The sequence below is a fragment of the Haemaphysalis longicornis genome, unplaced genomic scaffold (genome assembly GCF_048455015.1).
Source record: "Haemaphysalis longicornis isolate Haplotype H1 unplaced genomic scaffold, Haemaphysalis longicornis Haplotype H1 scaffold_4, whole genome shotgun sequence".
Taxonomy (NCBI): Eukaryota; Metazoa; Arthropoda; class Arachnida; order Ixodida; family Ixodidae; genus Haemaphysalis; species Haemaphysalis longicornis.
Window position 1 is genome coordinate 27,207,113 of NW_027526361.1, and position 25,678 is coordinate 27,232,790.

Below are 25,678 nucleotides of genomic sequence, written 5' to 3' on the forward strand. Positions count from 1 at the left end.
CCGCCAGCAAGGCGAGAAATCATTGCTCACTCCAGGGGCCCCGCACACCGTTACAACAACGGATCGATCAGGGTCCACTTCGATCGCATCCGTGTCCACCACGGTGCCCTCGAAGGTCAGGGTTCGATTCCCGGTCACGGCACTTGCGTTTCTGATGGAAGCGAAAAGGAAAAGGTAAACCGGTGTATCTTTTTTTGCGAAGCACATTGATACTCTCTGGGTAGTCTTATAATATTCTTCTTCTTCTTCTTGCGCCTCAGGTGCCTACAAACAACGCTGAACCGCAAATATGAACCTTCCGGTTCTTCCGTGTCGTTCCTGTCGCGTAGAACGAGAACCAATAGGGAGTTTTAGAATAGGGGAAGCCGGCGTTGGGGGCCCCCAAGAAGTTAGGGGAACCCAAACGCAAGGCGCTCGCGCGCGGAGAGTTTTAGAAGAGGGGCGCCCCCGACAGCCCGCAACCGGCTTGCGTTGCTCAGCTCGGCTCGGGTGATGGAAGCTTTAGGCTTAGCGTCGTGGCGGAAATTTGATCGCCGCTATCTGTGCAACTGCGATTGACAATCCATAACACAACTTTTCACCACACTATCATCCCCTTTCTCGCCGTTTTCAGCGATCGGTGACCAAGACATCTGCATTGCCTGTTTCGATGCTTCCGCGCAGGTAGCGCCATCTCTCAGCCGCTCCGCGCACCGCGCGCCGCGGCGATCGGTCGGATCGCCGAACGTCCGCGGCCGCTCAGCGTAGGCTTAGCATCGCGGCAGATATCTGATCGCCGCTTTTAAAATAAGCCCTGACAATAAGCCCTAGCACAATTTTTCATCACACTAACACTTACTTTCTCGCATGTGGAGTTTCTTTTTAGCGATCAGATTGATTCGGAAGAGCAGCGACAAGCGGTTGCTACCGTGGTCTGCGCCGGTTCGAGCCGCTGAGCGTGCCGAGCTGGCAGGCGCGGCCGGCGTGTGCGCGGACTGTTTCTGAAGGCAGAAAACGCTTCACGATTACCTGCTTTATCCATATCTAGCGAACGACGCGCGGAATCAACAAATTCAGCTCAGCGATCGTCGTAGTTGATCGGGTTATGGCACTATAATCGGGTGACGAGCCGCAGGTTTCGCTTCAGCCATGGTCACGCGCAGTCTCGCTGGCTGCGAGAGCGACGCAAGAACGCAGACTCCAGCTTTGGGGCGCCCGCTATTTCAGCAAAATAGCGTGCGCGCTAAACGCAAACCCAAAACTGCCAAAACCCCAAGGACGGCTTGGGTTCTGCGCATGCGCAGTACGACGCCCCAAGACGCTTGGGGGCCCCAGAGCGTTGGGGCCCCCTATTCTAAAACTCCCTAATATCTTCAAACCTCTGGGTACTGCCACGGCCTTCCCATCCAAGAGAATAGGATTCATTGCGGCGAACTTGGTATTGCTTGGTATCTGTTGAGCCGAACGTCGCTGTCGCCCCTGGACGTTGGTGAACGTTTGCGTCGAGTGCGGATCACCAGCGAACTTTTGCAAGGTTCACCGTTCACTGCACAACTCTGCGGAACTTGTCAGGCGATACACTGGCGGCGCTCAAGCGCGGCTATAGGGTGTTCGCACACGCTCCTTCCACCCGCTCCTGCACGCTTACCTCACTTGCGGAAGCGGCGCTATTTCGCCTCGCGCACTTCTGTTGCGACGACGTGCGTACGGTGGGGCGTACAATTGTACGCCCCACCGTATGGCGTTATGGCGTTAACGCCATAACTGTTCAGCAACAACAAAAAGAAAACGGACAGAACCCGCCTTCGATGAATACCGATGCGATTCATTCGACAGTTCGAAAGATTTGTGTTGCCAAATTGAATTTCCCCCCCCCCCCCCCCACCCTTCCCTCCCTACATATTCTTCGGTGTAAAGGGCAGAATTCCCTTCTCTCATGTCTCTCCTGCAACCCTGTTGCGACACAGAACCGACCACATCCCTACATGATTGACAATCCAGCGCGCGAAAACACGGCACAAAAAAGAACGAGAGTTAGACAGGACAGCGCTGTCCTGTCTAACTCTCGTTCTTTTTTGTGCCGTGTTTTCGCGTGCTGGATTGTCAATCATGAACATTCACCAACTCGCCCAAATCACAGTCCTCTTGCACATCCCTACAGTACGCCGCCTCTTCCTTGAGTAAACTTGTCGCTCCTTCTAGATACCAGCGAAGCACTGTGATAAAAACCACGCGACCAAGTGAGCGCTGACGTGTTTGACATCGAGGTCAGTTAGTGACGCGTGCGTAGATTACTGATTCAGTAAAACAATCGTATATACTTCGACTCTTCCGTGTATTCGAGCATGCATTCCGTCGAGCCCGCCTTGACAAACACAAAACCCTCGCTCCAACAAAGCTATCTAGACGGCAAAATGATTTCGTTATAAGCAATACTTCGTTGAAAGCGCGGAGAATATTCTCTCCCGGCACTTTAGTAGGGACAGTGCCAATCCTCGAACAAGGCAAGTTACTGCACCTCGAATCATAACGGCACGCGCGTACCGTCAGCCGACAGCGTGCGATACGCTTCCTCGGGCCGATGACCCACGAAAGTAAGAAGCACGTAGGAAAAGCACCAAGGTCGCGTCCTCTTACGCGTTTCCTCTTAACTGCGATGTCCTGCGTCTCGCGGAAGTACCAGAGAGCAAGGAATCGAGAAGAAAAAAAGAGAGAGAAACGTAGAGCGGGCATGTGTATCAAAAGGGGGAAGGTAGGCGGCCTTTCTCTCGATCGGTCGCGCAGCAGCGAAACGGTGCGCTTGCACGCAGCCAGGCGTGAAAGCAGGGAGGGGGTGGCGCTCTCACGCTGTCAAGGTTCCGGTGCGAGGAAAGGGGCTGCGGCTCGGGAGTGCGCAACCGGCAAGGCCGGGGACGAAGTAGACATCGCGTCACGAGCATGGCACACGCGATTATTCGGCCGCGGCCCATCGGCAAACCCAGACCGAAGTCTCGACCAACATTAAAACCCTCCCGGATCATTTGCTGTCTCCGCCTCTCCGACTCCCGAGGTGAGAACGCGGCTAGTTAATTTGCATAACGGTAGTAGTGCAAGCGGAAACAGATGAGCTTTCTACAGGGCGTGCACTAAAGAGTTTTGAAAATGCAGACTGAGACACCTGCTTTCGAACATAACGTTTCCACGGTTCCCAACAGCGTATGCATGGAACGTAAAAAATACCGAGTGAAAATTGCCTCCACATTACCTTGCTTTCGAACATAACGTTTCCACGGTTCCCAACAGCGTATGCATGGATAGTAAAAAATACCGAGTGAAAATTGCCTCCACATTACCTTGTACAAACATGATAGGAAGCCCGGCACAAGAAAGAACCGTAGCAAGCGCTTCCAACCAACCAGCCGACTAACCCTGCTGCGATCAGGCCGGGCAAGGCAAGTGTTCATAAGCGCTCACAGGCAACAAACGTCTCGACCGTGGACGTGCGTCAAAACGGTCGTCCCCATACACGCCGCGGAAAAAATAGTGATTGAAAACTCTGTCGCAGACCCACCTATAGTAAATAAAGGTCGAATACCGAGCAGCGGCGAAGATTAAGGTCACAATGCCACACACAGGTGACCAATCCCACCTTTGGAAAAAGGGCCCAAGAAATTTGATTCCGGCGCTAAATATGTGCACGGAAAATAATATGCATCAAACGGCGACCTCGTAGCCTTGTGTTTGATTCTAGCGCTCCGCCTCCCTCCCGACGCGTAAAATATTTATACGAACTTGTCGAAGGGGCGCAAGGAGACGTGAAGGCTTGGAATGGACGGGCCCCGGGCACAAGTGAAAAGCGGTATTTATCTTTCGCTTCGGCTCCGCTCCGACCAGAAACATCGCTCGCTTCCGTTTCCGGGCCAAAAAAAAATCGACGCCCGCCTTCCGCTTTCCCCTTTCGTTCGGAGCGCTGCGGGCCAAGCGTATCCGTTCAAGCAATGCGGGCGGCTCAAGTTGACGCTACACAAGCGCAGCGCAACGCCGCGTTCGAACGCGTAATCTACGGGCCGCGCCTATCGCCAACCCCCCATGGGCGGTGAAGAGGCGGGCGCGACGGGTAATGGCATCGGAGAACAGCCGTTGGGCGGCACAAAATCGCACGCGCGGAACAAGCACCGAACGGTACCTGCGTCCGAATTATCGGCTTACCTAAAGTACGCGGTTAGGCCGGTTCAATTTTCGCGCGCTATCAATTAACGCGTAGATTCTGCAAAGACGCTGCCGGCGAAGTCGCAGTGCTTCCTTTATTATCACCAATTCTGCTTCACACTGTGCACGCGCTTTGAGGAAGAACCAATATGTGTGTGGGTACAGATTATATATATATATATATATATATATATATATATATATATATATATATATATATATATATATATATATATATATATATATATATATATATATATATATATATATATATATATATACACACACATACAACACAGAAATAGCGGCCAGCAGTCAAGAACGCCAAGGAAGGCAAAGGGGAAAAGGTAGTCTGTCGTTTTTTCTTCTTGAAAAAGATACTTCTTACTTTTTAAAATATCTGAAAGAAGAAAGTGGAGAAAAACATGTGCCTTTGGTGGGACCCGAACCTACGACATTCAGAATATCGGCTTGGTGCGATACCAACTACGCTACCCGGGAGGCTGCTCCCCTCCACTTCCTTGGGTATTTACGTTAAGGTGGTGCGCCTGTGGGCGGTAGCCAGCGCAACTCCGACAAGTGGCTCAACGTTTGCGTGTGACATCTTAGTGTTCATTGCTTCAGGAACTGTACTCAGACAGCTTATTCGCATGGATAAATATAAATACGAATATGTCGAAGTACTACTGAACAGGCATACGGACAGCGCACCTTTCAGCCTAGACAATAAAATACGGTTACAGGGTGATTGACATATCTATCTCGCGCAATTTAGTTGTTAGCGCTGATACAAACTCCGAAAGAGAAATCAAGCGCAGAAGAACACTCGGCAAGCACTATGAAGTAATGAACAGTAGACTACCTTTATTGATTTATTTTTCGTCCTTTGGGGTTCTGTCACTAAATAAAATTTAAACGTCGTTAATACGGCACAACTGTCACCGAATTAAATTTGAAGGTTGTTCCCCTCACAAAGTGAAGCTGTATTTCGCGCGAGTTTTCTTTCCCTCCTTCCTGCCTTCTAATTATTTCCCTTATTTTCAGCGCACTTCAAGGCAGCGCTATCGCGTACACTATTCCGCAATGACACCTGCGCCGCTCACCTTATCTAAACTAACTAGCCTTCGGTAACTCATTCAGCTCCATTCCAGCTGAGCCATAAGAGACGTTTGTATAAACGAAAGAAAAGAAAACGTATGGAATATCGAAACTTTTTCAAAATTGGCTCTTGGCCCCTTCAAAGACGCCGAGCTGCATACACCCGCGACACGAATCTACTGCAACCAATGTGTACATCCTGGTGATGGCCTGCGGGGTAGAAACTTGGGGACTTAGTACAGAAGCACTTGGAAAGAAAACTTTGGTCGGACTAGCGAGCCATGCAAAGGGGAGCGACAGGGGCAACGCTCAAAGATACGAAACGATGAAACGAGCTTCTTCGATTAGGGAGCAGCAAACTTGGTGGGAAGACCGCCTGTGGCTGAAATTAAGAGATAATTGGGGGCTGGAGGGACACGATCCGGAGAAACGAAAATCAGTGGACCACCACGGCTTCCGTGAGAAGGGACAAGACCGGAGGGATTCGCACAGCGCAGGATAGGACCAGTTGGAAGTGTACGCGAGAGGACTTCGTCCTGCAGTGCACATGCTAAGTATGTATACAAACACAGAGAAAGAAGGGGGAGGGGGGGGGGGGGGCTTTAATATAAGTACGAAACCATGTACTCATTCCTTTTTGCTAAGATCAGTGAAGGGTAAGGAATCCACACGGCTGTCCACATTATTTGTGCAGACACACCATTCCCCTCCAGATGAAGCGAGGAGAAATTCTGTGCACGTCCATCGCTTACGTATACGATCTCTGCAAGCGCCCTACCGCTATCGCGACGTGAATGCCGGAGGCCTCCCAACGACCCAACGAGGAGCGCCAATGTGTGACAGCACTTTTCCCCGAGTTACCTTGCCCTGAAAAAGAAAAAAATCTCGGTACGACCACAGCTGACGCGTACGTGTACGGAGTGTCTGAACAATGTGCTACAATGCTCGGGTCGGGGCCGGAAGACGAAGACAAATAAAGCCGGAGGAGGAGGGGGAGGGAACGCGAATGGCAACCGTAACCACGCGTCACAGCGAGCGTAGAAAGCAACAGCCGCGCCGGCACATGACGACGTCCTGCCGAGCTCGCGGTGCGAATGATTCCGCTGTTCAAAAAAGTGAACGCGCGGCTTTGTTCGTGCACGGCTCGTTCCCTTCCCGCAGTGCCTTATCGAATGGCCCCCCATCGGGATATAAGTATCGGACGTCCCCTGAAACTCCCTACGCGTTCACTTGTGCGTATTTTTCCTTTGTTCGTGTCTGTCTGCGCGCCTCTATCCGTGTGTCTGTGTGCGCGTCACTCTTCACGGGAAGCCGGAGACTTCTTTGGCGTTGCGGACATTGTGCGAACGTTTTGAGCGCAATACGTAGAAATCTCGATGATTCCTCGTGTATTAAACAGTGCGAACAGATCTTGAATGTTTTAAATGCATAGCATTTTAGTAACTCACAATGTCACGCGGCGTTGGCGTGCGCTGTCGTAGTCCGCATGCGCGTCTTGTAGTCCGCATGCGCGCCCTGTCGTAGTCCGCAGGCGCGCCTTGTCGTAGTCCGCAGCCAGGAAGAAATAACAGTTTCCGGCGCCCGGTTTCGAACCCATGACGCCGCGGGCGGAACGCAAGGTGCCCGGCGCACAACCGACCGAGCCACGAAACCGACACAGATTTCGATGCACCGAACGCGCCTTATATCCTTCACTCCTTTCTCGTTTGTTTCGAAAGCGCCACAAGTTGTCCCGCGCTTCCAAAAGATGGCGACACGGGTCCCGCGATCAAGAGATACGACTTGCCGGCGCACCCCCTCGGAAATGCTGTGCATTTGATCGTGCCCCTCGCGATGGGGGATGTTTTTTCTGAAAGAAATGGGACCACAAGTCGCCCCAGGAGCTCGCCAACGGCACTGTACGTCTGGAGGTAGTTGGCGTCCTCCAGAGGTGCTCCTTTGTCCCGTCCGTAGTCGACGACCGTAGTGGCATGCGTCACGTAAGTCCAGTCGTTGAGAAAGTACACAAGTACGAGGACGGAGAATTCTGGAATAACCAGCATGCCCACAACGCTTTCCATAGAAATACCAGCCATACCAATGGTTGCTCGAGGCTGGTATACTGGTGACACCGGGGGAATGACCGGGATCGTCAGTAGCTGCGGTATTTCAATTGCGCTGATTGTCTGGCGCTGTTTGTTTTCTCCTGAAGGCTTTTGCCGCTTCTCCGTGCCAACGTAAAAGCACAAAAACCTAAAGGGACGAGGCTGCTGTAACAACATTACAAGCGGTGTGGCTTGCATTGCGATAGCTCCGCATAACAGGAGCGCTCCAGGAAACCGGTAACGACCGACGAGAAGAGACATAATGACCGGACCGGCAAGCCCAGAAGCTGCAATGGCCGCGTACTTCATCCCCGTCGCAGTGGCCTTGTACTTGTCGAAGTAAAGCATGGTGTACAAGGCGAAGCACGTCAGGGCAGCACCATTCCCTACACCTAGTAAAAAAAGATAAACACCGAAAAAGTTCAGCCGCTTCGCGTTTAGCTCGCGAATACCTCGTGCAATTTATACATTGTGCACTCCTTGCACCGAATTTTCGATTACCACGAGCAATTTTACCGTCCGCTGCACGCCAGGGGTGGGGGGAGGGAATCGGCGTCAGAACACCCCCCGAAATTTTCCGAGTTCTGCGTCCCCCTCATTCTTTCTTTCGGCCTCTTTTTGACCACGCTATTTACTCATCGCATCGATATATTAGAATGCAAAAACGAAGATAAAAAACAGTGCCGGTTTGTTAACAAATATGGTTCCCAGGAGTACTGTGTGCACTCGTATTTTTGTACATATTACAGAAAATAACTAACTTTTAGGCACGATTAAAACCGAAGAATGACTAAGACATTGTTCGGATGCAGCATCTTCTTTACATTTACACCGGCGGTATATAACCCCCCTCCCCCCCTCCCCCCCATGGGTTCTGAGCACACGCACACATCTCTCCCCACTTCATCAAATCATTGTGGAGCACAGTACCAGACCTGTCGAAGGCTGCCATTGACTGACGCCAAAAAATACTTGGTGTTTACAAATTTATTCCTCGGCAAACGGTAATCTTACTTTAGAACTAACTACTTCGTTCAGAGCCAATGGTGCCTTCAAATTAAAAAAAAAAAATGGCTGCGTATCTGCTCACTTCGCTGCAAATGTCGTCGAAAAACGATTGCCTTCTGCCGCCACTGCCGCGTAAATGTTTCTTGTTTTCCCACGCCCCTCTCTCACGCTGTTCCCCTCCCGTCTCGCTCCTCCCACGATAAACAGGGCGGATGTTTACTCGAATCAATTCAATTTTCCCGCGTTTCCACTGCTCGCGCGCCTTTCTGTTGGAACCTTTCGTTACTATGGGGCTTGGACCACGGCCTCCGCGATCGGCTGCCGGCGGCGCGCCGGAGGCCGTGCTTGGACTGCCGCCACGAGGTCCAGAGCGAGAGCCCGCTTTGTGCTTTTGGGTGAAAATATTGTTTTCAACGCGAATAGTTTTCATTTGCTCACGCCAAAATCGAGCACCCGTCTATTGTCAGTTAAAAAAACACTGCGAGTGCTACTTGTGCATTGGTATCATGCCTCGAATATGCCTAATGTTTTCTTTTTTGCTCAACAATAATGACATGTGTGATGTATGTTACCAGATTTAAGGGTTTGGAAAGGCTTGCCATGATAAACTTCCCGTTCAAGACTTCTGTTAACTTCAGGACGGGTGGCTGAATCGAGGGGGGCAGACAGACCGCCCAGTAAATCAAAGAAAGACTGCCGTCTTTACTAATGCAAGAGACGGATGGATCGTACAGGCAGCTTAATAAGGACGGGTAGCTGAATCGTGGGGGACAGACAAACCGACCAGTAGATTAAAAAAAAAAAAAGGACTATCGTCTTTAATAATGTAAGAGACGGATGAATCGGACAAGGCAGGCTTAATAATGACAGGCTTGGCAAAAGCCACCGGCCGAAGTGGGCAGAGAGATGATCGCCGACGACTCCGAAGACGCGCTGCTGGCAGGGGGACGCGCAATACTCCTACGCTGGAGCACGCGCCCACGCCAATCGGGCGCGTAAAAGGAGACACTACTCCTCGCACGGCTTCCGGCGCTCGACGCCTTCGGCACGAGCCTTCCGGCGAGAACAAAGAGCTTTGTTCGGGGGTGTAACACCCCTGCGGTGAACTACACAACCCTCGGGAGAAGAATGAGCAGCAGCTGCTGCTGCACAAAGTCCCTACAAAGTCTATTTCGCACGGGCACAGTGACACCGGAAGCGTCGCGCTTTGGCGTGCGTTGATCCCGTCAGAAAGCGCCTTCAGAAGATGCAAAGAAAGAGATACATTCACCCTGATCAGTGGCGTCTACTGAAGTTTGACCGCGGCATCCAATAGTTTCTCTATTTTTCATTTTTATTTGACTATTGATTTCGTTTTTTTACTCAAAAGTATCAGACAATGACTGATTGTGGTGAAAGCAATGTCAATGTCGAAGCTTGGTGCATATTTTGAGATATCAAAATTTTATCGGTAGTTATTTGCTGATATACCGAGTTAGCGAACACGCTCATACCCCTCGTACCGTTATACTACCCCCCTTCCCCACCGCCCTTTTCCGATCTCAGAAATTTCAGGGGAAGAGCGGCCCCTCCCTTGCGTACGCCAGTGACCCATGGTCCATGTCAGCGTCATGTCCATGTCCACTGCAGAGTCAAGGCCTCTCCCACAAACTTCGAGTGACCCTATCCTGCGCTGCTCGGAAATTTTTTTGCAACCAGATTTCCTGACCTCATCCCTCCATCGCGATATCGGTCTCCTAGTCCTGCCCCATGGCGGCAGCCACTACGTATCCGGGATACGTTGGTCCACCGGTGCTGGTCCACCAATTGTCACAGGTTGTCGGTTCACCGCTTGCCACACGAACAGCCCAATTACACTTTCCGAACCTACAGCTGTTCTACTGTAACACCGCTCCGTACGGCCCCAGCGAAGCAAGAATAAATTTCACTCCAATCAGGATTTCTCCAGCGACAACAGCGGGCTGCGGCTGTTATGGGGCCAAGACCGTTGACAACGCTCACAGCTGCGGAAGAACAAGCTCAACTGTTCACCAAGGTAAGCATTATAAATATAGTGCGATGAATGCCTCCGCGACCACGTGAAGAACAAATAGCTAAAGCGCCTAGTGACCCGGTGCGAGGAGGTTGCAAGCACGCTCGGGTTCTTTAAACAGAGCAACATCAGCACTTGAAATGGCTGTATGAACGAATTGAGACACAATGGCTGAACGCCAGTGCTGGAGTATTCTGGAGCGTACTGCATCTCCTCGGCAGCTTGCCACTGGCCTCGGAAAAGTGTTACTACACCATAGTGACACTGTATCAGCAGTACGGCGTTCGGCGACGTCAAAACCCCCCGTGAAGCTAAACTGCACCACATCAGGAAATTACAACGACAGAAGGCACGGCTGACCTATATAATTCCGGCTGTGCGCCCCAAAGCCAGGGCGTTTACTCAGTGGCTAACCCCACTAACCCGGACAGACGACGGGTTCATTCAACCTGCGCCAAAGGGCTCAGCCGCACGGCGGCTATCTCGGACAGCGGGGCCGATAACGGTATCGACAGTGACACACCGTGGACGCATGCAGGACGGCGCGCTGCTCGCTTGAGCTTCCTCCCGACATTCGAGTTTGTTGTACGCATACAATGTTTCCGGTTAAGGTCGCAAGGATATGCTAGACATTACTACGGGAGCCAGTCCTGAGAACATTGGGATGCTTGTTGCTGGTCACCGGAAAGCGCTGTGCAGACGCTCCCACGGAGTGGACGCTCCGCTGCGCCGCAACTACCGAGCGCCAGGAAAGGATTATCCGAGAAGGCGTACAAACAAAACAAACAAAAAGGGCAGAAATAAAAGTGTTTCTTCCTGATCCACTCTTCGCAGCGCACGCAAGACAGTTAGCAAAGAGGAATTGTAGTAGAAGACCGTTAGCAGCGAACAGAAAGGAAAATAAAACGCGTTTACATTCATCAGGCCAGCCACTTGCATTCAGGGGAATACAATATACATAAATATTTTTTTCGCAGGTTGGGGATGCGCGACTTGCGATCAGGGCGCGCCGGAGGAAAACTATCTGGACTCCCTACCCAGTGGAGAATAGATGCACGGAAGCTCAAAAAACTACTTGCATTAAGAGCATCTACTGACGCTTTCCACCGACACCTGTATTCCACCGACATTGACACCTATGAAACAAACGGACGCGTTGATAGTCTGCCAGGTTGAAGAAAAAAAAGTGCTGGCTACGTTAATGCAAAATTCTACTTCTGGCTCGAGTATTGTCTATGCCCCTCCCTCTTCTCTTCTACGGAATAAGCAGTTCCGACGTTCTGAGCTAACTGGCGATGGCTTCCGGCGAATGAGCAGTACACGCTAGGTAGAGCCGCAATGACAACGGAGGGACGATCATTGTCTGGTTCGAATGCATGCATTCAGCCTACGTTGGGCGCGTGTCCTTATACGGCACGTGCGTTGGAAAGGCGCCGCTCACACCCCAGGTAAATACGACGACGACGACGAGATGCGCAGCGTCTGTAGTCATAACCCACTTCGGCATCGCCAATACACCAACGCGCGTTCCTTTTCCGCGACCAGTTTTGGACGAATACGCTGACCCTGCTCTGGGGCGGACGACGCCAAGTAACGGCCCCAAGAAACCGAGCGTGCCGATATAAACAAACAGGTTGCGCGTCTTGATGCGATATTAAACCCCCAAAAAGGAGGCGTTCCCGGGAGTCTGTTCCGACACTCACGATAGCGCACGGACGGAATAAGTTCGGCCGATAATTTTGCCGATCATAAATATGCAGACTTTCTGGCGGCACGGAAACAAGCGCACAAGTTTATTATTTTACAAGGCCGTGACAGACACTCCAGCTCGAAACTAAAACGACGGCACCGTTAGCGCTGCACTGTGCGGCAAGTAGGAATCGATCCCGTGTTGGTGAACGGAACAGTGCTCGTAACGACAGCAGACGGTCCCAAAATTTGCGAAAAAATTACCCGACCCAAAGAAGATGAGTGCTGCAATGTATTTCAACAGAAATCAAGCCGACTTACTCTTTCTTTCGCACGTCCTGCATGTTTTTGGACGACCTTGGTAAACGATCCACCTTTGCCGTCTGCCATGTTGGCTCACTACTGCAACTCCAAACTATAAATAAAGAATAAGTACGCATAAATGTTTTTATTAACACATCAAACTATTTTTATTTTTTAAATAAAACGTTGTAAAAATAACAAAATAACTTTTAAGTCAACTTATTTTGTAAAATATTTTGCTGCGGTATGAATGTTGTGGCCGCCATCATTACTAAGGATTTCCATCCGTGCTACCCGGAGCGCCGTTGTGCAGACCGGTAAGCTCAAATTTTCGTCATTGTATGCTCAGTTTCGTGCGAACAGTTAAAGATATTAGGTTGGCTTAATGCAGGCATGTATTCAGCATCTGTGTACTCTTGGTCTTGTCAACGAAGTAATCTCATTTTGCTCCGATGTGTAAATTATCAACTTTCGATCTGCATATCGTATCGTTTCGTGCGCGTTTCGTTTTGTTTGCTCGATGTATTTGTTATTAGAAAGGCCCTTGATGGTCATTCAGTCCTGTTTTATGATAAGTATTTCTCTTGGTTGCAGTGTTCAGACGGGTACGGGACGGACATCCATGCTCCCGGCACGTAACTAACAGGATCGTGATTTGACGTCGCAAGGTATGCGTGCTATTCTGATACTGCTGGTTTTTTTTTTATTCGATGCAGCAGCTTTATTAAAAAGACGTACTAAAAACTTGGATAAAACTCGTTCCGGCGGAGGGAGAATGGTAGCACTTAAATTGCTTTGTCACCGTCCTGACATTGCGGCCCCTCGCGTTTTGTGAAGGACAAACGTACTATAAACTTTAGTCATGTTTTCTTTTTCTTTCAGTTTTAAGGGCCACAGAAGTTGTCTGAGCCTAAATGTACGTACCGTTGCTTCGTCACACAAATGGGCGTTAGCTTTGCAGATTCACACCATGCTTCTTAAGTAGGCGTTCTTTCATAAACAGGTGCTCGTTTTTATTTTCCAGCCTCCAGTTCAAGATGGTCGCGGAACAACCAGACGTGGAAATGAAGAATGTGGACAGCCCTGCTGCTGCTGGCAGTGGGGAAGCAGAAGTAGCTAAGGCAGACCCGGACACCCTGACCATTGAAGGTAGTCGCGCTTGTATTCTCCATAAATATGTGACACATCGTTTTGCAGACTCGAATGATATTGCGCATAACCCTGGCTGGCTAGGCTTGAGATTTAGCCAGCGGGATTAGACTTAATGCAAGCATTAGTTATTTTGAAATGTTGAAGGATGCTTATTTGGGTTACAGGGAAGGAATTTTTGATAGGCTTGAGGTGTACCTTATAAGCAAGAATGGAGAGCCATAAAAGCAGCCAAGCCACGTCTAAAACAAGAGCTTGGGGCTTTCGACTCCTGCTGCGCGTCCTAGCGACTGGGTGTCGTATGCACCGTATAAAAAAAGTTATGAGAGTTCGCATCCGACCTTGGTATGGAAAGACTATCATTCGGCATGTGAGCGTTTTGGTTTGGGCCACAGCTGCGCTTGGCACCCATCTATGCTGCCATTATCTAACTTCATTGCTATGCAGGGTGAAGGCAGCACACGTTACGGCATTCTTTCTGTGTGCTGAGAGCTGGCAAAAAAGCCTGAACTCTCACAAGTTTGCCTGCACAAATCGTACAGCGAAGATAGGTAACTGCAGTGTGAACGGGTGCAAAACGCAGTGGTGGCCCAAATCAAGCAGCTGACACGCTAAACGATGGTCTTTACATACCAAGGTTGGACGCCAGCTCTAATAACTTATCCCTACTGTGCATACACGGCTCATCGCTAGGATGCACAAGATTACTCAAAGCCACACACCCCATTATTCGTATTATAGTGCATCTTGATAGTACTCAGAGTTGTGCACTGTTGGGTTCGGGCTCAGAGGAGTGGCAGACCACGTCTGCTTTGGTATTTCTCAAGGGGGGTGTGTACAAGATTTTGGCGCACGTTAAAGATCCCCAGGCGGTCAAAATTAACCAGGAGCACTCCACTGTGGCACACCTCATCGCCTGCGTTGCGTCGGCGCGTTTAAACCCTACAATCAATTTGTCAAGGGGAGTGCCAGCAGGGAAGTAAACTTTGTCGCCCGGCTCCAACTAACTATGGGCACACTGAGCCTGTCGCCAGCAGCACATCACACCAAGCCGACTCCTTTCGTGTTTAAGGACTTGGCAACATGCACGGATGCCTTTCCCTGTGTGACGACACTGTATAAGCGCCTTTCCAGCCACCTTACTGTGGACCATACCAAGTCATTCATCGTGATGACAAAACTTCCACCCTGGAAATCAGCGGGAAGGATGTCTGTCTACATCGACAGACTGAAGCCGTCTTTTATCCCATAAGAGGTGACGTCAAACCCTTGCGTGCCTCCCGTAATCGATTCACAACTACCTCCGACCTCGGCCTGCGCCCTACATCACACGTGTTGGACGCCGGGTGCGATTCACGAATTTTCTTCAACCCTGAGGGCTCCTTTTTGCGTGGGGGAGTTGTGTGGCGACTGCGTCTGCTTTGGTATTTCTCAAGAGGAGCGCCCACAATGAAGTGAATGCGAAACCTGCCCCGACTCTGGTACGAATATCATGCGGCAGCATAGCGCGAGAAGAGAACCTTGCTTCTGTGCAAGTGTGCAAAGTGGCATTTCACTACCTCACCACCGCGTGCACACCATGGAAAGGAGCAATCGCTGTAATGCACTTCGAGTGGAAGCAATAAAGCTATGCTTCTCCACAGAGACAAAGACAGTGCAGTCGAAAGCAAACACGGGAGTGCGTGCTGCTCAGTGCATGCAGAGCGGTCTAGCGATAGGGTGGTTCACTTTCACAGTTCGTACTCTTGGCGGATCCACTCCCCGACAACGGTTGATTACGTTGTTGTCTGTGCCAGGTGTCTGGAAATAATTCCAGAGAAGACACGTGCAGCAGATGACGGGCTTCTTATCAAATGGCAAAGCATAGTCAACACAGTTAAACATTTGTTTTTCGCTGCCCGAAAAAAAAATTGGCAATAAATGTGGCTTTATTCTCATGACGTAGTATTTCGAGATGCTGTAATGTAACTACTGCAGCAGGCAACCGCGTGATACGTGATAAGGCAATTTCAGGGAGTGCACCCGCTAAACACACAAACTATGAGAGCACACCAGCCTTTCACCAGAGCGCTTTGTGGCACGCACTCCTGTGTCAACCGTCGTAAATGGTTTGTCTGTACCTGTCTCGTAGGTTTTGGCGGTGAGCTGCTAGGTGCTTACTCATAAGTTGACATTATGTGTTGCCATGGAAGGGATTTGACAAATGTCTACTACCAGCTGACTTGTGGGTGACTGGAAAGTAACTGGGGCATGGCGGCACGTTGTGTGCCTTGCAGTTGTTACTTGCAGTGGAATTTCGTGCCCACTGGGGGCTTATGGCAGCCATTAATTGTGCGCAGACATCAAGGAGCATGCACGGCACATTGAGAAGGCGGTCAACAGCAAGGAGCCGCGCTTCATTCTGCGCATCTTGCGGGCCCTGATGCCTACGCGGAAACGACTCAACGCCAAGGTGATGCGCAAGATTGTCACGGGCTTCTTCACCCACTCAAGCCAGCACAAGGACTCGCTCTTGGCGTTCCTCGACGAGGTGAGTTTGCGGCTGGCTCGACCAATACTTCTGGCGGGGATGTAGTTGTTGGGAGTGGCAGTGCGAAGAGGGTGAGGTCCCCAGAACGTTTGTTTAGTTTAGAAACCTGAACCCTTGTAGAAATTGGATTTCTTAAAGGCCAACTGAACTCAAATTTTTGTTTGTCCAAATTTGATCCAAATGAGTAGTCTATGCTCTTAAAATCACCATGGCGAAATCCTTAGCTTCGGTATCACAGAGCACGCTAGGTACCTTCGTTCAAAGCACCCCCAAGCAGACGACGTATGCACCTGGCGGAGAGTCGCCGAAACCAGTTCCGAGCGGCCTGTGACAGAGGTTGGGGAACCTGTCCCGTGAAGCTGGCGCTTCTCCGGCGACTTGCATGGCGCTGCGCCGGCTGCAGGGATGCGTTCGGCCGGGATTTCTCTGCTACACCAGCGCGCTGTACCGCCATCATTATCACATGTTTAAAACTAACCGCATAGGTAACAATATCCGCCTTTTTTTTTTCAATGCAAAAAAGAGATTAGAAGCCTTCAAACTATTCACGCGCTTGCGAATGTCTCGGAGTTAGCAAAACTTTTTTTACTTGAAAATATTTTTATTCAAGGAAAAAAATAGCGCGAAACGAGCACTTACCCTACATTTGTCACTTCTATTGCACCTACCACAGAAAGATATTTTATAAATTCTTGACCACTTGCACTTCCGCGTCCAATGTTGGCCATATTTGGGATGACCCACCGCCACCTCCATCTTTTAGACCTTTCCAAAAGTTTCACGACCTAACTAGAGTTGCTGTACATGCAGGTATAAACATTTGTGCGTCTTTTGCCTCACTCGCTAAGTGAACCAAAATCAGCCGTTCTTGTAGTAACAAATACATCCGCACAAATATCGGCCGTCGTCTTCGCGAAGTGCGAAAGCTAACGAAACTGCTCCTCTCCTAAACAATAAACTAGATTTTTTGTTCAATTCTCAAGTGAAGTATTTACTAGTGGTAAAGCGGTAGATTTATTACTTGAAAGTAAAGTGTTTTCAACAGCACATGCCTCTGGTGAAAGTAGTAAACAGCGTTACATATAGGAAACTGTTTCGCGTTTTAGTGCATCATTTAGCTGTGGAAGCTGGCTTATAGTTTCAGACCACTTTTTTAATTCGATTCTCGATGTGCAGCAAGGTGAAAAATACTGGGCCGATATTCACGAAGCTGTTTGTACCTAATGTATTGTAGAAATAGTGATTGGTCTCCACCCGCTTGCAGTTTGTTCCCTTCAAACTGAGCGATGCGAGTTCCGAGGCGCCGGCTACCGAAAGCTACTTTTCGATATCGTAGGAGCAAGTAGCTTTGTAATTCAGGGTCCGCTTTTTTCCTCGCAATGCCAAGAATCGCCACTCCAGCAGTTATTCTGATCAAAAAAAATTACTGTCGGACGGTCTACTTCATCTCGATTGATAGCAACGCGACGCAGGAATTGGGCATAACTCCATTATCATGGGCAAACGTTGGTGGAACCTCTTCTGTGAAAATAACAGTGCCAAACGCGACGCTACCACGCGCATTTGAAGGCGGCTCTGAGCGGCCGCCGGTGCTAGCGCGACCGCTTCCGTTCGCTCACGTACGTCACGTCCGGCTGCCGGTAATGGCCGCCTTTTCTATTCAGTTTCGGTTCCAAAAACGCCAATTTCGCGAGCCGTTTGCGTCGTGCGCGTTGACGTTTGAAACGCAGTATTTTGCATTTCGCATCCTTTTTATGTGTACTATTAGGTGACATTATTTTTACGTTCTCGAAAATTTGAGTTCAGTTGGCCTTTAAACCTAGTACTTTTTACATGACGCCTTGGGACCCTGGAAGGCATCTAAGATTTCGCACGTCGTCTAGGCAACCTCTGTGGAGCAACCATAAATGTGTAATAGACATCCTGCATTTATGTTGGTTAGTGTTGGGATCGGGCACACGATGTCGGCCTACATTGAGGTAGCATGGCTGGCTGGTTGCTCGCATACGAGAGTTGCCTCTGTTCGGACAACAAAGAGCCAGATGCCAAACTTAAATCCTTTTAATCCGTGGTTAAAAGAAAAGCTTAGTGACGTTCAGCATATTGGGGGGCAACAGCACGAGAACTCAAACCAGCAGAATAACGCTCTTGAGCTCTGCCTGAAAGTACATTGGTTTTCTACTTGCCAAATGACGAGAATTTGTAGGCGGAAATATAACCGTTAAACACTGCATGCGGCTCACGTTTTCAAACCAGGGTCATGTAGAGATATGCAAAACTCCCACTGGGTTCGCGGTGAGGCATTGACTCGCGTTCAGCAAGCAGCCGTGCAGGCTACCTCAAATGTGCGAGAGGATCTTTTGCTGGCAAGAGCTTTGACATGCACTGACATGTACTGACACAAGACGCCCAATCACTTTGCTGCAATAGCTGTTGCTCGGCTCACCACTGGGCAATGGCGAATTGCTGTGCTTGCAAATACAGCATTGGATTGGCGAATCAAAGGGCTGCAGTGTGGGGTCATGCCGGCAGCAACACATGGCATTAAGCGATGGGCATGTGCCGCCTTGCAGCCCATGGAGACGGATGGTGCTGCCAAGGAAGGCCGGATCCGCAGTGCCAAGACTTCGCACCTGCCGCTGCTGCCCGAGCTGGACGTCTACATACACCTGCTGGTGCTCGTGCACCTCATTGACTCCGGACGTTTTGAGCAGGTCAGTGGTTTCATCCCTCCTTGGGGAGGTCACCCGTCTGAGTTGAACAGGGGCAGCTAGCCACTGGAGCTAACTTTTCCGATAAGCAGAGAACGCAGCCAGGATGTCGGGTTAGTCATTCTTCCCCAAAAATGTGCAGAAGCCTCCCCTGGCTTCTTAAGGGATGAAGTAGTTTACCATGAATTGGTGAGGGGATGCTGACTTGGGGCTTGTTGTCAAAGAACTGTGCTCTTTTGGGGCAGAGCCACGAGTTTTGTGCATGCGTTATGTGGGCCTGGCCTCGTCAATCAGCTTTTGTTTTGGGCGAAGGAACCACCTGAATGAAATACAGTTATGCGGAGAGGCCAGAAGCATGCATGTACTATACAAGGAAGCCAAAGCCAGCTTTTTGCACTAGAAGGTTGTGCAAAAGGCTTGGCAAAATTCTTGGGTTTTAAAAAAGCCCTGGCAATCTTCTTCAATCTTGGATCTCTTATGGGGTGCTTCTCAAAGCTTGTATGAATGCCATTGAAATGCAGAACCCATGCCCGTGCATTTTAATGCCTATTTAATTTAACTTCACAATGCTTTTCCTTTAACCTTTAGCGGGGGAATTTTTAAATCGGCTTGCGGGGCAGGGGCAAACATTGGTGCAGATTTCTGTGGGTGCATTGTTCAACTTCTTTCGTGCTTGCAGGCGGTCAAGTGCTCTGACCAGCTGATGCAGAAGATTCAGGCCCAAAATCGGCGCACGCTTGACCTGCTGGCCTCCAAGTGCTACTTCTACCACAGCCGCTGCTATGAGCTCACGGGACAGATGAGCAGCATTCGAAGGTAACAGGGATCTCTACACGTGCCTCTGTGGCTCCCAGCCCACAAATTGCAGTCTGCGAACAAATCGAGCAATTGTCAATGACTCTGCACTATAAGTTTTGCGGAGGATCAGTTATTCGTTTTGGGAAATTTGATGCTTACCGAGTGTAGGCTTCCAAGACTTGTGACTGAAGACCGTCGAAGTTGTAGTTTTGGGTATATGGGAAGTATCGTGCACAAGCAATTGGGGCTCTCGGTTTTAACCAGAAGCTCCTCCCAGTGTAGCAGAATCAAACTTATTACTGTATAAACAGGACTATAGGGTGACCCTCTATGTAGGTAGCCCCCTTGAAATGAAAGCGGTTGTCAATGCTCACCAGAAACGCCGTTTTATTAATTTCCGGTACTTATCCGTGATTGGCACCCCTGTCTGGTCAAATCACTCTTCAGAGATGTGTGAACTTTCCTCAAATGCTAAAACTCTTGCATGCTGTCATTGGCGTACCAGTACATCATGTTTATACCCCTGTGCCACTGATGTATTTGTCTGTACAGAATGGTATGTATTTGTCCGCCCAGAAAACGCTTATTACACTTGTAATGAACTTTGGATGTAAAAAAACAAATTTAGCATGATGGCCAAGTTTGTTTAAAGTGGGCTTGACTGTATTACTTCCCGGGCTTTATATTTTGCTATACCGTATTTATTCGAATCTAGGCCGGCCCCGGTTCTAAGCCGACCCCCGAAAGTCCGAAGCCATGAAAAAAACAAAAACTTACCTCGAATGTAGGCCAAACAAAAAGGCGAGGTCAGCGTTCACAAAAAGAAAACACGTTTATTGAACATGAAGATGCGGTGCTGGAACTCAATCAGTTTCTCTTCAAAATCACCGGGCAACTTCTGGGCGATTGAGGTTCGACGACGGAGGCTAAAGCTGAAGCGCATCATGAATTTCTGTAGCCAGCCCCGACTGGCTTTGAAGTGTGCCCGCGATAAGCCTCGTTCCCTTGAAAGCTCCCTTGCTTTTGCCTGGAGCACTTCTGTTGTTACTGGAAGGGCAGCTGCTCGCTGTGTCCGAATGAAGTCAGCCAATGCCATCTCCATTTCATGGTGACGGCCTTCTCGTGGTCCGGTGAATGCCATCCTGTTGCTGCGCTTGCAAATATCCTCTCCCATTGCGTCCTCCAACGACGGACATTTTTTTCAACCACGCCGAAGTCCCGCCCGGCTTGAGGGTTCGACAACTCAACGGCTAAAAAAACTTTTCTTTTAAAAGCGGCACTATAATGGCACCGCTTGTTTGGTGCCATTGCGCTGTCAAAACCAAGCGCCACACCGCACGCAGACCACTATCCTCACAGTTCAAAATGGCGGCATCGGCCCCAGCTATGACCCCTTAAGTGGCTACTGGCTCGTCTAGTAATGGCTACAATACTTTCTTTTTTGGGTGGCGCTAGCTGCGCGCCACTTCCCTCAATTTCACTTGGAAATTGGCGCGTTTCAAAGTCGTCGAATCCAAGCCGACCCTGGAGTTAGATATATCAGTATTTCAAGAAAACTGTCGGCTTAGATTCAAATAAATACGGTAAGTTGGGTTATGTTGACCGTAAAAAAATGTCTTCCTAGCGATGCAGTTGTGTTTAGAAGTGAAGCTGGCTGTAAGGAGATCAGTGTAAGTTTTATTTTTGTAAGCTGGTTCCCCACATTGCGTGCTACACAGGCAAGCCTCCTCGTAAACAGAAAGCACTATTACTAACTCCCTAATGTGAAATTTGTGCACCTCACGAACTGCAGTCTTCCCGGTCATGGCGCACATCTGGTGCATTACAGGAATTGATTGAGTGATCAGCGAGCGCACGGCGGCGCGTGCTACTGTTCTGCTATCTCGCAGCACGTCGCCGCTGCCAGCGTCCGTGTTGTTGTAAATCGTGCTTGAACCTTCCACGCAAATGTCACGTGGTTTGAATGAGCCACGCAGCAAGGCCACCTAATAGCAGCAGTGGCTCGCTGTTCGTGCATACCATTGCGCTAGCAATTCCCCGTTCAAAGATCCATGCCACTGGAGTGCTGCCAGTTCTTTTTCTATCTCGCTGTCTTGGCTATGTGGCGCAACACTTTTAGTTTCAGTCTCTCTCCATGGCATAGTCTGCTTCATGGACTCCTTGGGGCGGCATGTCATTTATTTTTTTCTGTTGCAGCCCTGTTTCATCTTTTTCCTTCCAATCTCTTTTTAAACATGAAAGCGTTGCCTGGTTAAGTTGCCAAAAGTGCATACCCAGCTGGCATGTGCAAAAAGTGGGTACCAAAGGCACACACGGCTGGCGTCTGCCAAAGGCATCCACAAAACATCGGCTACAGTAACACTCAATGTGCGCTACATTCCCATTACTCCGTTTGAGCCTCTCTGCTCGAACACATTGTGTTATCTTTGATCCCCTCTTGTAAAACTCCTGCTTTGATGTGGGTAGTATGTCTCGAGGCCTCAGACATGCAAAACAAGAGAAGGAAAGAAAAAAGGACACTTATTGCCTGTAAGAAACAGCATTAGTGGTATTGCCTGTGTGGCTTCCCTGATGTTCGTGATAGTCAATTGCGTTTCTGGGGATCTGGGTAGACATCTAAGGCACAAAATTGATTTGTCGTGCACTCCAGCATCTGAGTGCCTAGCTCACCTTGCAGTCGATTCGATGATTAGGACGGGGCAAGTGTTGTTTTGGGCCGGACGGTTGTGTGGGGAAGAGCTTCTTGGGGTATCCCGCCTATTCCCTGACGATTGTTGTGACTCTGTTCCCTGCAGCTTCCTGCACAGCAGGCTACGCACGGCTACGCTGCGCAGTGACTACGAGGGCCAGGCCGTGCTTGTCAACTGCCTGCTGAGGAACTACCTCCACTACAACCTGTACGAGCAGGTACGACGGGCTCACTGGCCTCCTGGCTGTGCATGCATTCGCTAGGCTTCGTGTGGGCTCTCTGAGTCGTTGATTCCGCTATCATTTCAGCCCTAGGTGTGTTATAGCGGTGTTGATATTCTAGAAATATTGCAAAATTTTAGTTGTCTTCAGTGCAGTGAAAATGGCAGTGGCATTTCTTAGTAAATGGTCCAAATTGACAAATAGTATGATAGTAACAATTAGTGCAGGCAAACTAAATGGCTGTTCGAATTCTGGTTACTGTGGCTCGGGCAACCGGATGATTTACTAGCACGATGACACGGTTCATCCAGACATTGATGGTTCACTTGAAGAGAGGAACAGTGAGAAAAGTTACCACACACTATCACTCAGTTTGTTAATATGACCATAAATCTGGAAATACTTGTGCTTCTTGTGGATATTTGTCCAAGAGGGTGAAGGAGGGCACCTTTTTAAATCTCGTGCCAGCACCACACTCGTTTGACACTGCTTTGTAAGTATTGTACAAGGGATCCTTCTGTAAGTTTAGTAAATTTCTGTGAGATGGGGCCACAGTCTTTCTGGCGACATCATGGCTGGCAAGTAGCGTCCTTCAACCTAGCTCATACGAGATACTGTCAGTGAGCTCTACATTGTTTTTGTCTGCCATGCATTTGAAGCAAGTGTGTTGGCGATTTTCACGAAAATAAGAGACTGGTCCTGTGAAGGAAGAAAACATTCTTTTTAAAATAAAGTGGATGGATCAGGGCGAGGGCTGTGCATCAGCATGAATTGGCATCTCCAAGAATTTTGGGGTGTTTACACGCCGAAGCTACACCTGGCCCATGAGACACGATGACTTGGCATCTTCAACTCGGGATGAAGCACATGCTGGACGCCTAGTCGGAGCTTCCATGCTGGACATTAAGGAAACAATTTATGCAATTTTAAAGCAGAGCTTTATCCTGGCATTCTGAGTCCTTCCTCTGCTCGAGCCTCCAGTGGAGGAGATCCTTGAAATTGATTTCCCCGTGCATAAGCGTTGTGGAATCCCCCCCCTTAGCCGAGTGGAGGGATCAAATGGAGTGGGGGAAGGACTCAGAATATGGCCCTTAGTGTTCTCACCGATGCCGTTGTACACCAATACACCCTGCAGGAAAGCCAGCTTTCTCTGACAATGATGATGGATGATCGTTGGTGAAGTGAAAGAAGAAAAAAAATACACTTCCCGTTACCGGAACCAAATCTGGGTCCCTTGTGTTATGAAGCCAGTGTCTATCCGATTTGTCCATTCCTACATAGTCGAAGCGAACGCCAAGCAGCAGGTACCGATTCGCGCCGTACACCCCAAGACCAAACGTTAGGCTTACGAACTGCACACCCGAGAGTCGCTGTGCGTATTCTAGAAAAGTGGTGCGTACCTCCAGAGGAGCACATACTCGCAGTGTGGGATTGGGCAACCAAAGAATCCATTGCGAGAAAGCTTTGCGTTCAATCATCATCGTCATTACATGGAGGAACCATTGAATAACAGTGTGTAGATGCTGATACCATAGGCATCTCAGCTGAGAGAGTATTCTGCGTGAAGAATTGAAGGTGAAAAAATTGCGTGCGCATTATGGGTGCTGTGATTGTTTTTGACTGAAAGCACATGTGAGGTGATTGTTTTTGACTGAAAGCACATGTGAGAGGTGTTTCCATGCAGTATTTGGTGATGCTTCTGCGATGTGCGGGGTTTCTATGCTCCTGCTTGTTGTATTGCATGTTGTTGTGTGGCAGTGCGCAGCCTAGAAAGATTTCAAGCTGTGGTCGCAATTGCTTGGCATCTTTTGGGAATAATTTTTGCTGTGGCTAGGTTCGCACTCGTCCATCCAGTTCCCCAAACTCCTGCCCGTCGTCAAAGTAGTCATCGCTCTTGGCGGTTTGCTTGGCTGCAGACTGGTTTGCCTGGCTGCAGACTGGCACAATTTACCATATTTACTTGTGTAATTTGCGCATTGTTATTATTTTTTTGGAATTAGGGCTTCAAGAAGGGGGTGCGCTAAATTTGCAGGGATATTGCTAAAAAGTCCAAACGAATGTGTAAACGGCTCTAACACGGAATAAACATTCAAGACAATACAGAGTATGATAGCACAAGTGAACAATACTTGTCCTCAGTTCCGTCAAGTGCATTTGACAGCCCTGTCTTCTTGAAGCTGTGTTCCACGATGCTGGGTGAGACCATGTCTCACGGTGCCACGATCCACTCGCTGACCGTCTCCAGTGGCGCCCTCTTTATCCTCCCAGTGGGAGTGAGCCCATGCTCTCCGTTGGCTATCCACTTGACGTACATTTTGCGCGTGTAGTCCTTGGAACGGTTTGTTGACCGACACATCCAAGGACAGATGTTAGGCCACCAAGGAGAAGGGTCTGGTTTGTCCGCATGTCGCGCAACTTCTCCTTTAAGCGCTAGACACGTGGACGACGGGTGCATACGATTCGCATGCGACTGATCCGCCAAAACCGGTCCTAACAATAAGTCGTAACGATCAGTCGCATGCGAATCGCATGCACCCGTAGTCCATGTGTCTAGCGCTTAACGCTCTCCACAAGATGCCCTTTGAAGCTGTCGAGCACCAACAGTGATGGCACTTGCAGCAAAGCCCCTGGTTTCTTGCCTCAGGCAGTGCCGATCCAGTCCTTTATCAGTTCATCCATCTGTTTTCTTGTGTGCGGATGGTAATGCAGCCTCCCAGCTTCAATTTTGGCACTGTCTTCCTCTCTAAGATGACGAAGGGTGGGAGCTTGCAGCCATCCGCTGTCACGGCAAGCATCAATATATGCAGCATTGTTTTTAGCAGCCGGTGGTCCTTATGGGCATGGACACGACACCCTTCTTGCTCATTATGGTGCTGGGCGGCGTGTCGAACGTCAGTGGCTTTTCGCCGGCGTTCCCAACCTGGGACATGATAAAGTTCCCCGTTTGGCGTAATCCAATCACGAAGCAGTGAAACAATACCATCTTTTCACTAATAGCCCGGTGGTAACCGCTGGTGGTGTCTCATGAAGTGCGTCACCCAGCCTCTGCTCGCCTTGAATGCTGCAGCTGGGACCCCTTTCTCGTGTGCGATCTTCCTTGCCTCACACTGCAGCATCTCGCACGACACGGCGAGGCAGGGCGACCTCATCTGTCGAACATATTTCAACAGCTCTTCTTCCATGGCAGGAAACTTTCCTT

The 25,678-nt window shown here is 49.6% G+C and overlaps 2 protein-coding genes across 4 annotated transcripts in view; one reads left to right on the forward strand and one right to left on the reverse strand.

Annotated features, from left to right (window-relative positions):
• Nucleotides 1-12,533, reverse strand: part of Amph (amphiphysin) — an 80,076-nt gene extending 67,543 nt beyond the window's left edge. The window contains 1 exon segment of the mRNA XM_077706215.1: nt 12,400-12,533. Within this exon segment, the coding sequence (XP_077562341.1) occupies nt 12,400-12,468 (69 nt within the window). The 5' untranslated portion in view covers nt 12,469-12,533.
• A 43-nt stretch (nt 12,534-12,576) lies between these two features.
• Rpn3 (regulatory particle non-ATPase 3) overlaps nt 12,577-25,678 on the forward strand; it is a 46,269-nt gene continuing 33,167 nt past the window's right edge. For 2 of the 3 annotated variants that reach the window (XM_077706216.1, XM_077706219.1), the window contains exons 1-8: nt 12,577-12,698; nt 12,976-13,049; nt 13,264-13,297; nt 13,406-13,530; nt 15,870-16,060; nt 18,634-18,774; nt 19,451-19,587; nt 22,365-22,476. In XM_077706216.1, coding sequence (XP_077562342.1) covers nt 13,419-13,530; nt 15,870-16,060; nt 18,634-18,774; nt 19,451-19,587; nt 22,365-22,476 — 693 coding nt within the window. In that variant the 5' untranslated portion in view covers nt 12,577-12,698; nt 12,976-13,049; nt 13,264-13,297; nt 13,406-13,418. The remainder of the gene's footprint in view (nt 12,699-12,975; nt 13,050-13,263; nt 13,298-13,405; nt 13,531-15,869; nt 16,061-18,633; nt 18,775-19,450; nt 19,588-22,364; nt 22,477-25,678) is intronic. The other variant, XM_077706217.1, reaches the window with a different exon arrangement.